At 36.7% G+C, this 12,417-nt stretch overlaps 2 protein-coding genes across 2 annotated transcripts; one reads left to right on the top strand and one right to left on the bottom strand.

The window, feature by feature from the left end:
* LOC18779553 (60S ribosomal protein L8-3) lies at positions 4,036–5,845 on the top strand. The gene is made up of 2 exons (XM_007213770.2): positions 4,036–4,579; positions 5,282–5,845. Exons 1-2 carry the CDS (start codon positions 4,140–4,142, stop codon positions 5,622–5,624), a joined length of 783 nt encoding a protein of 260 aa, XP_007213832.1. The 5' UTR covers positions 4,036–4,139; the 3' UTR covers positions 5,625–5,845.
* On the bottom strand, positions 6,409–12,267 carry LOC18780032 (pentatricopeptide repeat-containing protein At1g30610, chloroplastic). The gene is made up of 9 exons (XM_020562617.1): positions 10,937–12,267; positions 10,093–10,284; positions 9,501–9,582; positions 9,185–9,376; positions 8,515–8,628; positions 8,324–8,414; positions 8,080–8,237; positions 7,094–7,525; positions 6,409–6,863 (listed from the first exon to the last, which is right to left on the bottom strand). The coding sequence occupies exons 1-9, from the start codon at positions 11,956–11,958 to the stop codon at positions 6,438–6,440; spliced, it is 2,709 nt and encodes a 902-aa protein (XP_020418206.1). The 5' UTR covers positions 11,959–12,267; the 3' UTR covers positions 6,409–6,437.

Genomic DNA, 12,417 nt, shown 5'->3' with positions numbered 1-12,417 from the left:
ATACTCCATGTTTTGCCTCGATAGTCGTGTTTATTATTGAAGATCTTTATATTCCTTAATATTCCCTTAAGCTTAATTAATTAATTACTTCATATATAGTAATTAACTGAAGAAAAATATGTAGAATTAATTCCCTCAACCTTGCATGTCCTGAGAGAAAGTAAACCCCCCATAAATATCAACCCTATCATTTTGAAACACATCATTCATGAAATTTTAATTTCTGGGGCCTTCTGTTTTGAATATTCCTTAAAGGTGACCCTGCCTGCCTCTCTATAATTATAACTGGCATACCAAACCCTGTATCTCTCTCTAGAGATTCACAGAGTGATGATGGTGGGCCATAATCTCTCACGGGTTGCTACAAAATATTGTATGTGGCGCTCCCCATGAATGAATGATGGAAGCACACTCTGAGCTTGATTACTGCAACTTGCCGACAGTATTTATCATACTTAATCACATTGTTTCGCTCATCTAATTACGGAAAAAGAAAAAAAAAAAGATTAACTTTTGGTACCATATAAAGCAGCTTTGTGGGGTATATATATTATTGGTGATGTTGTTTGGTGCCCTTATAATTTTGGTCCGAAGTTGATGTTTACTTCTGGTCTGCAAACTCTGTATCCACCGCTCAGGTTGGCTTAGGAATTACTTATTAATCACATTCGAGATTGCTTCACATTTGCAGAAAAAGGTTGCTTCACATTTACATATCATTCTTAATCTCAATTTGTGATTACTTAAATTATGTAATCTCTCTCTCTCTCCATATATATGTATACACACACATACACACACATGAGCATGTGGATGTGGCCTTTTTCTTTTCTTTATTGTTTTAAAAGTAAAAACCCTCTGTAAACAGCATGGAAATCCAACGCAAAGTGAAGCAAATCTCATATGTTGTCACTTTAATCACATTACAGAAGACTATATTATCAAACGTTCATTGACCTGATTTTGGAAACTTGAACACCCATCAAATAGTAAGGAAGTAGTTTATATCTAATGTGTGAGGCCGTGAGTCCGGCTTAATTAGTGGTGACTCTATTCAATTAATTAGTAGATCGTATGGTATAATTTTCGGGTTGAATTGTGCTTTTATTGAGATAGAATTGTCGAGTACGTGTGACTTTGAACAAGAGAGAATTATTTTGAATCTCCATCTCTAATTATGAATTTTTTAAGTATAAGATAAGTGTTTTGTCATTAAAGATGTTATAAGTTTGTTTTTTCTTTAATCAGAAGAATAGAACAAACTTTAATTAGTTAAAATGTGTAATATAAGCAAAAGGTCAGATTAAAAAGCTAAAGACCAATGAGCAAAGATTTACCACTTTTCCACGTCTACAACCAAAGGAATTAAAACCAGAGTTGAGTCAGTCGAAGCCAAAGCCATCGTGCATGACGAGTCAAAAGCTGTGAAAGACATGCAGCAAGCCGTCCAAAATGGGATGCTAAAATAGAAGTCTAAACTAATGAGAAAGGGGGTGGAGTGGAGAGAGATTCATCTAACTTTCAATCAAATTCATGAGGACGGCTTTACGGTTGAAATGACATAAAAATAAATGTATGGTTAGTACTGGGGAAAACCTAACCAGGGCGGCTGCTGTTGCATGAACAAATAACAGCCGTGCATTTTGCTTCCATTCCATGGAGTACATGGACCATGATATACCTACCATGCAGGCCAATTGAGTAACATTATATTTTAAGGTCTTCAATTATGGGATTCATCAAATGAAATCATCCGGGTAGTGCTCATGTCTTGTATTTCAATAATACGAACACAGGACTATTTGGAATAGTACACCGAAGGTCTGGGTTAATTCAACTAACACTTTACTGGTTTAAAAATAAAAAATAAAAAACTATATATAGATATATATTTTGTATGCAACATACATTGCCCTAATTGGAAAATGTCAAGTTGGTTAGGCAGCCCCTAATGCAATGATGAGTGACCCTAGGGTTGGACTTAGTTTAGTGCACTTTAACAAATTTTGGCGTGATTGATGAGGATCTAAAGTGTTTACCTGTATACATGGCAAAGAATTATCTCCTAGTTGTTGCTTTGCTTGTGGATGTTGTTTCTTTATTAACAAAGAAAATGTACCCATTTCGAAATTAGAACAAACTAAAAAAATGCATGAAATGGAAAATTGTACTTTTATTAGGTTTAATTCTAAGACTGAAGTTGGAAGTTCAAAGCGTGGCATGGTGTTGAATTCGAAACAAACAACCATATAAAGAAGATCTGACAGCTAGGGCCACCAATGTTTTACAGATATTTATCTTCGGTATCTTTCCTATTATAGGAGAGTCACTTGTGTGAAAAGAAAATAACATTATTTTGTTATTTTCGATCAACCACGATATGTCACGTGTGATAACGTTTTTATGTGATATTCTATTATTGATTGTGAATAACAAAATAATATCATCTTCGTTTCATACAATTTTTTTTTTGCTATTATAGGCATTAATTAAATGAGTTGGTGCCCATTGATACTTAAAAAAGTAAGTTTATCTGTTAGTTTTCCAAAATAATGTATAATTATAAGGTTATGAAAAAGTTTGTGAGGTTTTTTGTTTTTCTTTTGATGTCAACTTTGTGAGTGAATATTAATATACATATCATCTAATTTATGCTATTATTGTAGTAGATTATATAATATATATTTAAAGCCCATTAGAGATTAATTATATTTTTTTTTAATGATATAGATTAAATATTTAAATTCATAATAAAGCGTGAGAATTAAGGAGATTTAAGTCAATGTATATATCCATCTAATAATGAATATAATGCAGACTGAAATTAATTATATAAATTCGGCAACTAGCTAGTACAATAGTCAACATAAATTTGGTATGCATTATTGAGTTTTCTTTGGACCCATAGACTTTGTCTGCATGGATGATGCCTGCCTACCTTTTTCCACAGAGGAAGGCCATCTGGCACTCAAAAGTTGAGTCAAGTTAGGCTCTTTCTTCTTCGGCTCAGGTCGGCTATGAATACAAATTACAAAGTTAAAAGATCACTTTGTCGTTGGGTTGGGGCCTTTTCCATATCATTCTTTATCCCTCTCATTTTCATTTTCATGGTTAGCTTGGGAGGTGACTCAGGCTAAAGATTAGATCCCACATTCACATTGATCTCAAGTTTTCAACAAGCCTCATCTCTCGGAGAAAAACTTGCTTACACCCGTTTCATTAAAATGGTTATCTCACACTTACTATATTATGAGAATGACACGTTACAAGATGCTCGTTTCATAAAACAGTTATCTCACAGTTATCATATTATGTGAATAACAAGTGAAACAATATACAATATGTCGGTTTCATAAAACAGTTATTTCACACTTACTATATATTATGTGAATGCCACATGAAACCAATGTTGTTGATAATCTTTTTGTTGAACTGAAGTAAATTCTCATTGACTGAAACACAGCTTAAATAACACGTACAAAATAACTGACCCTGATACAAAAAAAAACAACTAACAAATAACATAAATAATTTCTAACAAATGTATACAAAATTTTCCCCTTTCTCCAATATTGCCGCTCCTCGTGAGTCACATCTTGAAAAGAACAAAAGATTTTGAGAAAGAGTGGCATCCTTTAATGATGGAGTTGTCACCACCATCGCAGGAAAATTATTTTCCCCAACAAAGGGTAGGTAAAAACTGACATTCACTGCAAAATGTAGGGATATATGTTATAGTCTTAACGTTAGAAATCTCACATCAAAATAAACAATAGCGGAAAATATATTTTATTTTTGAATGATATGTTTGTTTATCCATATCATAAAATTGTGCCCATGTTTGTTCATGTGTACACAAAATTGCTGGGCCTTAAAGTAAACACAAAGTTGCTCTTTGGGCTAATTTAAATATTCCCATTTTACCTCTTAAGCATTAGGGTTCCAAAATTTCAAAACTAGGCCCAATTTGTTATCGATCCAAACACTAACATTTTGGGCCAATTGTATGTCATTTATCTTTTAGGGTTTTAGATAGTTTTGGAGGCTGATCTCAAATGCTATAAATTTGCAATTCTAGGGTTTGCGGAACTTCATTTCGTGGCCGCTAGCAGAGCACAGAGACATCTCAGCGGGAAGCCATGGGAAGAGTCATCAGAGCTCAGCGTAAGGGTGCCGGGTCCGTCTTCAAGTCCCACACTCACCACCGCAAGGGTCCTGCCCGGTTCCGGAGCCTCGACTTCGGCGAGCGCAACGGCTACCTCAAGGGCGTCGTCACTGAGATTATCCACGACCCGGGTCGTGGTGCCCCGCTCGCCCGAGTCAGCTTCCGCCATCCTTTCCGATACAAGAAGCAGAACGAGCTCTTCGTCGCCGCTGAGGGTATCTACACTGGCCAGTTCATCTACTGTGGGAAGAAGGCCAATCTGGTCGTCGGAAATGTTTTGCCTCTCAGATCGATCCCAGAAGGAGCTGTAGTCTGCAACGTCGAGCACCATGTTGGTGACCGTGGAACCCTTGCTAGGGCTTCTGGTGACTACGCTGTTGTTATCAGCCACAACCCTGATAACGATACCTCCAGGTATCTCTCTATTCAATCATTTTGTTTTCTTTTGATAAATTTCTTTGGTATTGCGGAAGTGTAATTATATCTACTTTGATGAAATATAGCTTGTTTTTCAATAATGAAGCATGAAAGATGACATTTTTTTTGGAAATCCCACTTGGGTATATTCAGACTCAGTCCGAGATTAAGGGACAGTAGCTGCTGTTTTGTTTCTTGGATTTTATTGATTTGGGTGGCATTTTGAATTTTGCTTGTGGTGGCTAGTCATAGTGGTGTGGATATGAATCAATGTAGTAGTAAGATCGGATTTTGAATTTTAGATGGATTGGGTCTCAACGTTTCATTTTAGATGAATCAATGAATCAATGTGCTTTTTCTGATAGAGATTATGATTGATTTATCTTATTGTTCAGAAGATTGTTGAAATAAGGAAAATTAGAGGGGGAGAAAGTGCTTGTCAATAAGAAATAAGAAGATTGTCCAATGTGATCATTCGTGTTTTGACATCTGTTACTGAATGTACTTTTTAGCTTGTCATTAACTTCTCTGTTTTCTTTCACAACGTCTTTTACTTGAAATGGTATAACATTGATGATTGTAAGGTTTTATGTTGATTGTGTTTGTCCAAAGATGGTATTTGTAATTTGCTTGCTACGTTGTTTTATATTTATTTGGTGAGGGACTAACTGATTATGGCTGTTTACATGTTCTTAACAGGATCAAGCTTCCTTCTGGTGCGAAGAAGATTGTGCCAAGTGGCTGCAGGGCAATGATTGGGCAAGTTGCTGGCGGTGGTAGGACTGAAAAGCCAATGCTCAAGGCTGGTAATGCGTACCACAAATTCAGAGTGAAGAGGAACTGCTGGCCAAAGGTTCGTGGTGTGGCTATGAACCCAGTTGAGCATCCTCACGGAGGAGGTAACCACCAGCATATTGGACATGCAAGTACAGTCAGACGTGATGCTCCTCCTGGCCAGAAGGTTGGTCTCATTGCTGCAAGGAGAACAGGAAGACTTAGAGGACAAGCTGCTGCCACTGCCTCCAAGGCTGACAAGGCTTAAGACCAATTTTATATTTATATGTTCTGTTTTTGGACCGCCAAATCTTTTAAGAGTGCTCAACATTACCATTTTTCCTTTTTCTGAATTTGATATTTTGGTACTGTTTACTTTATGTACTAGTTTTTATCCGACACTGGTGGGTTCATTTGGCAGAAATTTTGTTTGGTAGATCCTTTATGCCCAAGTGTTCAATAATTTCAAGGCTTTATATAATTACAATTTAAAACGTTACTCAAATTCACATCTTAGAGTTGGTGAGATGAATACTTTTGACCTAAATAGTATCAGTTTAGGTCCAACTCAACGAGTGTGTTGTGAGGTTGCCAGTTTAGTTCCATGGAATATGTTAACAAGCAAGGTTCATACAGAAAACGTGAAATTTATTTGAAGTTATTGTCGTATTAGATTGATTGTAGACCTGAGGTCTCTATGGTTCATGTGGGTAAGTAATTCCAAATGACCAAATGTATTTCTATTGAGAGAGGTGATAGCATATTAAATTTATATACACTACATGGATGCTAGGACTCGAATCTAGGATCTTTCTTGAGGGAGCATTTGCTTTAAAGTGTAGTGGGTTCTTTGCCCAAATGTATAGATTTAGATGACATTATAATGCTAAATTGTTGACAAATTTAGCTTTGTTGACAAATTCAAATTCTTCTTTTCATATACCTCCATTCAAATCTCCAATTCCTATATTTTGATTTCATGCAATGGACATTCTGGATATTATTACTGTGATAGGTCGGCAACTTGGGATTGCTTCACAAGATAGGAAACGTTTTTATCAGAACGAAAAAGAAGATTAATTTAAATATGAATACTATTCATCAAAGAATTCATAGCTGGTTCAGTATGAGTTGTACATACAGTTTCACTTTGTTTAAAATCAACTCCCACTAAACAGGTTCTATCAAGTTCTCCACAAGCCGCCATAAGATTTTGAAAAACAGGGTTCGACCTATCAGTTCTGTTGATAAGAATGCTACCCTCATGAACTAACCGTACAAAAGTGTCTTTCTGAAACTTTTCTGCATTTTCCTTGAACAACTTCAACCATGCATTCTTTGAGAAGAATGTCTGCAGCTCACTGAGATTTGGATCCGTAATACAGGTGAGAGCAGCAGCATAGTCATCTTTCTCTAGCTTTGTGCAAAACCTTTCCTTGATGAGAGGAGGAGGTGGACTCCGGCCTGCCTCCGTCAAGTGCGTCCAAGTTATGTCCAGTAGCTCACCCTGAAAATCATGAATGGATCCCATTTGTGAATAAATTATAATTGTAAATCCCTTATTCTGGGTTATTGGGGTAAAGAGAAAAGTTAACCCAAAAACTACAACCATGCATCACCCAAGAAGTTTTATATATGATAATATTAATGTAAACATTCACTTCCTACACATTTCGAAACAAGTGCTGGCCATATCCCAGGAGGTGAAAGAGAAAATATTAAGAAAATAAATGATACCTTTCCAGCTTCGCAAGCATCCAATATCATCCGAAGATGGCGTTTAGCATTGAAGTGATACCCATGGTGTAGCATCATTTTGTAAACAAATTCGAAATCGTCCCACCTCTTTTCTGTGATGCAGGCATCTAACAAAGTGTTGAACGTGTAGCTATCTGGTTTCACCCGAGCCTTACAGTCAGATTTGCTGCTGATATTATTCCCATTATCTAACATCTTCAGGAACAGCTCTTTTGCTTCTTCAAACATCCCATGGTCCAAATAACCTTTCAGCATTGTGTTGCAAGTAACAAGATTTGGGGAGCAAAAGTTCTCCATTTGTTTGAAAACATATGCCCCATTTTTAATGCTTCCAGCGTCCAAACAAGCTTGAATTAAACCAGTGTAAGTCACTACTAGAGGCTTATTTGCAACCTTACATATCTTCTCAATCTGTTACAAGAAAGAATGACACAATAAGTGATCCAACTGTTAACTATGGATCAATTATGAGAACATATTATGTATACTACCAGGTAGGTCATAGCTGAACCACATCCAATTAATGTAAGCATACTTACACAAATACACAAAATATTAAGAATACAGGGAAAATAATTATCAGCACATCATAGCATTGGCTTTATACAACATGCTGGACAACATGCATCTTCTCCTTTACATCAGATCTGTATAATTTTAGAATTAAAAAAAAAAAAGAATAATATTACAGTAGTTGGGGGAAGGGTGATGACTTCCTGGCCTTTCCCTCGCTAATTGATAAATTAACATGAAAAGGTAAAATCACTATATGACTCATTTATTGGACTCGAATTCTTTTATGATTGACAAAAATCAGCCTTGCAGCATGTTGCAAATCAATTCTTGGAACATCATATCAGTATAATGCATGCTGAAGTGCCAAGGCAAAAAAAAAGAAAAAAAAAGAAGGCAAAACAATAACCCAATTTTCACTGATATAATGAAACAGACACATTTCAAATTACCTGCATCAGTGCTTCTTGGCACCGTCCAGCACTACAAAGACATCGAGCAAAGTCATAATAAAGAGCTGCAGAACCTACTATTCCTCGTCTTTCCATGTTCTGAACAACCAATACAGCTTCACCTACTTTACCTTCTCTCCAAAGAGTGTTCACAATAACTGTATTCATAAGGAACCATCAATATTTATCCCTCTATAACAAAATACAAAGTAAGACAGTACTCCTGAAAAATCCCATCGAATACCTCTGAAAGTTAAAGCATTTGGTATAGAAGATTTCTGCACTTTCTTGAAAAATTCGTGAACCAAGTTGTACTTGCCACATGCTAACATCACCTGATTCAGTGAAAACATTGTCCGGTGTGCATAACGCGAAATAGATATTCAGGGTAATCTAGCAGCCTGGTACAAGAAAGAAACTAGAGGTAACTCATACCTCCATGACAAGTCCATATGTTGTAGCCGCAGGCTGTAGGCCTTGTTGCTGTAACTGCTGCAAAACCCAAAATGCTCCTTCCCATTGTTTGCGCTGGACACAAGCATTTAATACCTGCACATACATACAAAATATTATACCAATGTATACAGAACTGCACTAATTTTTACGACTACCAAGCTCTTCAAAGAATTTAAATCATTCAGAGGAACCTCTTCTATTAGCAATATGAAATTAAAAAGGATGAAGTTAAAAGACATCCTTTTTAGCTTAATAGGTGTCATACGAAGGGTGAAGATGCAATGAATGGGAAAAACCATGTATGCGTTTCTAAACTAATGTGCACAAAAACTCTACAATTATGTACTGTTTAAGAACTTTAACGGGAACTATTTTAAGGGTCCAACTGATTGTAGGCTGTGCAGCACACTGGTTGACACAAGTGTCACAACCTGACATGTCCAACACATCAAAAAAAATTATTTTAGTATTCTACAAATGACAACTATTCAATCATTCTGATCACAAATCTAGAAAAGGCTTCGAAGAGAGACTTAAGATTTGAATGTGTCAGCCAACTAATAGTCACTTGGGTTCTGAAATCACAAAGCAATGAAATAGTTATAAATCGTAATCTTCCGAACATATATTATCACCAAGTACTACTTACCGCATGGAAGACAACAATATCTGGTTCCAACCGAGGGTCCCACTTCCCAAGTGCCCCTGTTTTGAACTTCTTCTTGGGAGGAGATCTCATAGTATCAATCACATCAAAAAGTTCCCTCATATGTCCCGCTTGTCCAAGAGTTACGGCAATAGAATGATAAGCTACCAAGTCAGGATATGAGGACATTTCTTGCTGGAGAGAAAAGAATAAGTAAATATAATATTGGTTGGTGAAAGTACTCTTTCTCCCTTTTACTATAAATGTCTTTCATGAGCAAAAAGCATACTGTAGATAATAACCAATTTTGGTGAATTACCAGCATTGCATGAAATACATTAAGTGCCTCCACAGGTCTCCTTGCCTTTCCAAGTACATCAAGTGCAGTTGTGTATATGTATCTGAATTTTAAAAGGGAAAACGCTTCAAATTACTCTCAAATACAATGATTAATGACAACTAACAAGAAATACACACACCACTTGATTTCTACCTTGCATTACAAGAAGTACAATCCCAAGCAGCATAGATTATAATGCAATGGAATTATTCTTCAAGAAGTATTCCATTATCCCTAGGAGATATTACCAAGACATGCACTAAGTGAAAAAGAAGTCACCATAAATGACAGATGATCTGTACAGGATTCAGAAATAGTATTGGTGATACCTAGAATTTAGTCCTTAAAGTTCCATCCTCTAATTGTGGCTTTTTTCTTTTTTTTTTTCTCCTGAAGAAACTGGGTTGCAGCACTAAAATTCAAGCCCGCAAAAATTGACACAGAAGAATGAATCTAAATGTTGAAATGTTGAAAGGGAGTCTAAAGCTCATGAAAATTCCATACTTTATTAAGCAGGAGTGCATGCCAATCTTTATATTTAATGCTCTAATCTTTTTGTACGCAAGAATACCTGAGCTTGTGGGATTTGAAACGCTCACGCATTTGAAGCCACTCAATGACTTGTAACACCCGTCTCCAGTTTCCTAGTTTTCCCAATAGCTGGATAACTCTCAATATTGAATGATCTGTGAATCTGATTTGTGCACTTCGCATCATCTTTGAAAACATCCACTCAGGCATGTCAATGTCTGCACCATTCAGCCTGTTAAAATAAACATTAATGAGATAATGAGAAACCCTAACTACAAAACACTTGACATGAGATATTAAGTTTGGTAAATTAGACAAAGGAAAATAGAGAAAAATCCAGGACATGACAAGCAAAATTGCTTATGAAGATGCCAAAGCACGACCTCCCTAAGTAGTTCTAACAGGAAAGAATGCTGTATCAACTCACAATGACCATTCTGCAACCCAGATTCGTTAATGGGTATATTTTCCCCTTAAACAATTTATGTAGGAATTAAGTACAGAAGTAAAGTGTAGAATCCATGACTTCCATGTTGCATAAACTCCGGACTGGCGACAGTCTTTAGTTATTTTTACTGAGTGGACTGATGAAGAAAGAAACTACAGACAACTTGTGTAACATAATACATATGGCTAAATAAAGCCAAACTCAGCTTCACTTGCAAGCTGCTCTATACCAAAGAAACTGGTAATATTAATATAGCCGAACAGAAGAACATAATAAAAACATCTAAACCATTAGGTCAATTGAAGTGAATGTCATCTTTGTTTGAAAAAAGAAAAAGAGTAGCAGTAAATTGTCATCAACAAGGTAAAGCTAATGCCATCGATCAAGAAATTAATACTTCCAATATAAGAAAAGGAAAAAGACATAGAGTACATACCATTTTGCTAGCTTCTGGATCCTCTCCTCCATTTCCATTTGTGAAACTCGTGGCTTGTCCATAATATCACCGAATTCATCAAAATTCTTAAATGCAGCTCTTTCCACCTCCATGCTATTGTCATAATTTTTTTTGGGGAAATCCCTACCACTCTTAGTTAACTTCTCACTTCTACGAGAAAAACCTCTATCAGTGGCATTCTCAGCATTGATGTGGTTCCTCTCAAGTCCACCTTGAATTTTAACACCAACTTTCCCTCTGTCGAAGGATTTATCTGTTGACTTGTAAACTCTTAGGTCATCTTTCACATTTCGTGCCATTGTACTTTTACCTCTGAAGTTCAACTCTGGTTCTAGCCTACCCGAATATTTTGACCTTCCATCTCTTGCCTCTCCCCTTATCTTCTTCTTTTCCTTTTCATCCCTGTTGCTCTGTCTGCTATCATATTCATCCTTAAATCCTTTAACTCCTTGCCTTTTGCTTTTTCCCATAATTCCGTTTCTATTTCCAAGTGCCTCATTTTGCTTTGCAGCTTTTGACGCCTTCTCTTGATTAGAATGCTCTTCAGACTCCCCCAATTTTACATGCTCTTCATTACCCTCAGACACCAGACTCCTGGAAACACCTCTACTCCTCAAATTATGCTTTGGATTCTGCTCTTTTGAGCTGTCCTGCTTATCTCTATCACTTCTAAGTCTAACAGTCCCCATAACCTTCAAGTACTGATCAAATGATGGCTTAAATTCAAACTCTTTCTCTAGAATTTCACCACCAACCGACCTGTTATCAGACCCTTCCTTCGACACAGCACTAATAACTGTTCTTCGATTCGGAATTTTAATACCAAAACCCCGATTCTTCTTCACATTCTTCTCATATAAGCCAACACAGAAGATGGGTCTCCGAAAAAGCGAAAACCCAGATAAAGGACCTGGCTTTGAGCTACAATTCGCAACGAAAATATCATTTCTTTGAAAATTGGAGACGCCCAGTTGAGCATTTGTCATAATCATTCCCACCATTTTCAATTTATCCAACGAACCCAAGTAACATGATTTCAAACTTTCCTAGGCCATGTTGAGCTATGAAGCGAAACAATTACAGAAATACATAAAAGAGAAAGCATACAGCGAACGAACAACGAACTTCAAGTTTAAGTAGCAGAGCAGCTCAAAGAGGAAATGGCTACCGTGAAAGCAGACAGACAGCCACGGACTCTGTTCTCCTCAGAGCAGGAGGACCCTAATAGCTGGAGAAGAGACAAACTGATTATGCTCTGAAGAAGAAACTGATTGTCGCTCGAGATATCGATTGAAAACCCGGGAATGAAAATCAACGAATAACTGTTGGACTTGGAGGTGTAATAGCTTACTACTGGGGCAGGTTTAGGACCAATAACTGTATGAGTTGAGGCCCATACCGTGTTGTTCTTTAAATTGGGCCCGTATTATGTGTTCGGATGATTCAATCGGGCCCAATAT

The sequence above is a fragment of the Prunus persica genome, chromosome G4 (genome assembly GCF_000346465.2).
Source record: "Prunus persica cultivar Lovell chromosome G4, Prunus_persica_NCBIv2, whole genome shotgun sequence".
In the NCBI taxonomy this organism is placed as follows: domain Eukaryota; kingdom Viridiplantae; phylum Streptophyta; class Magnoliopsida; order Rosales; family Rosaceae; genus Prunus; species Prunus persica.
This window is presented reverse-complemented; position numbering and strand designations above follow the sequence as displayed.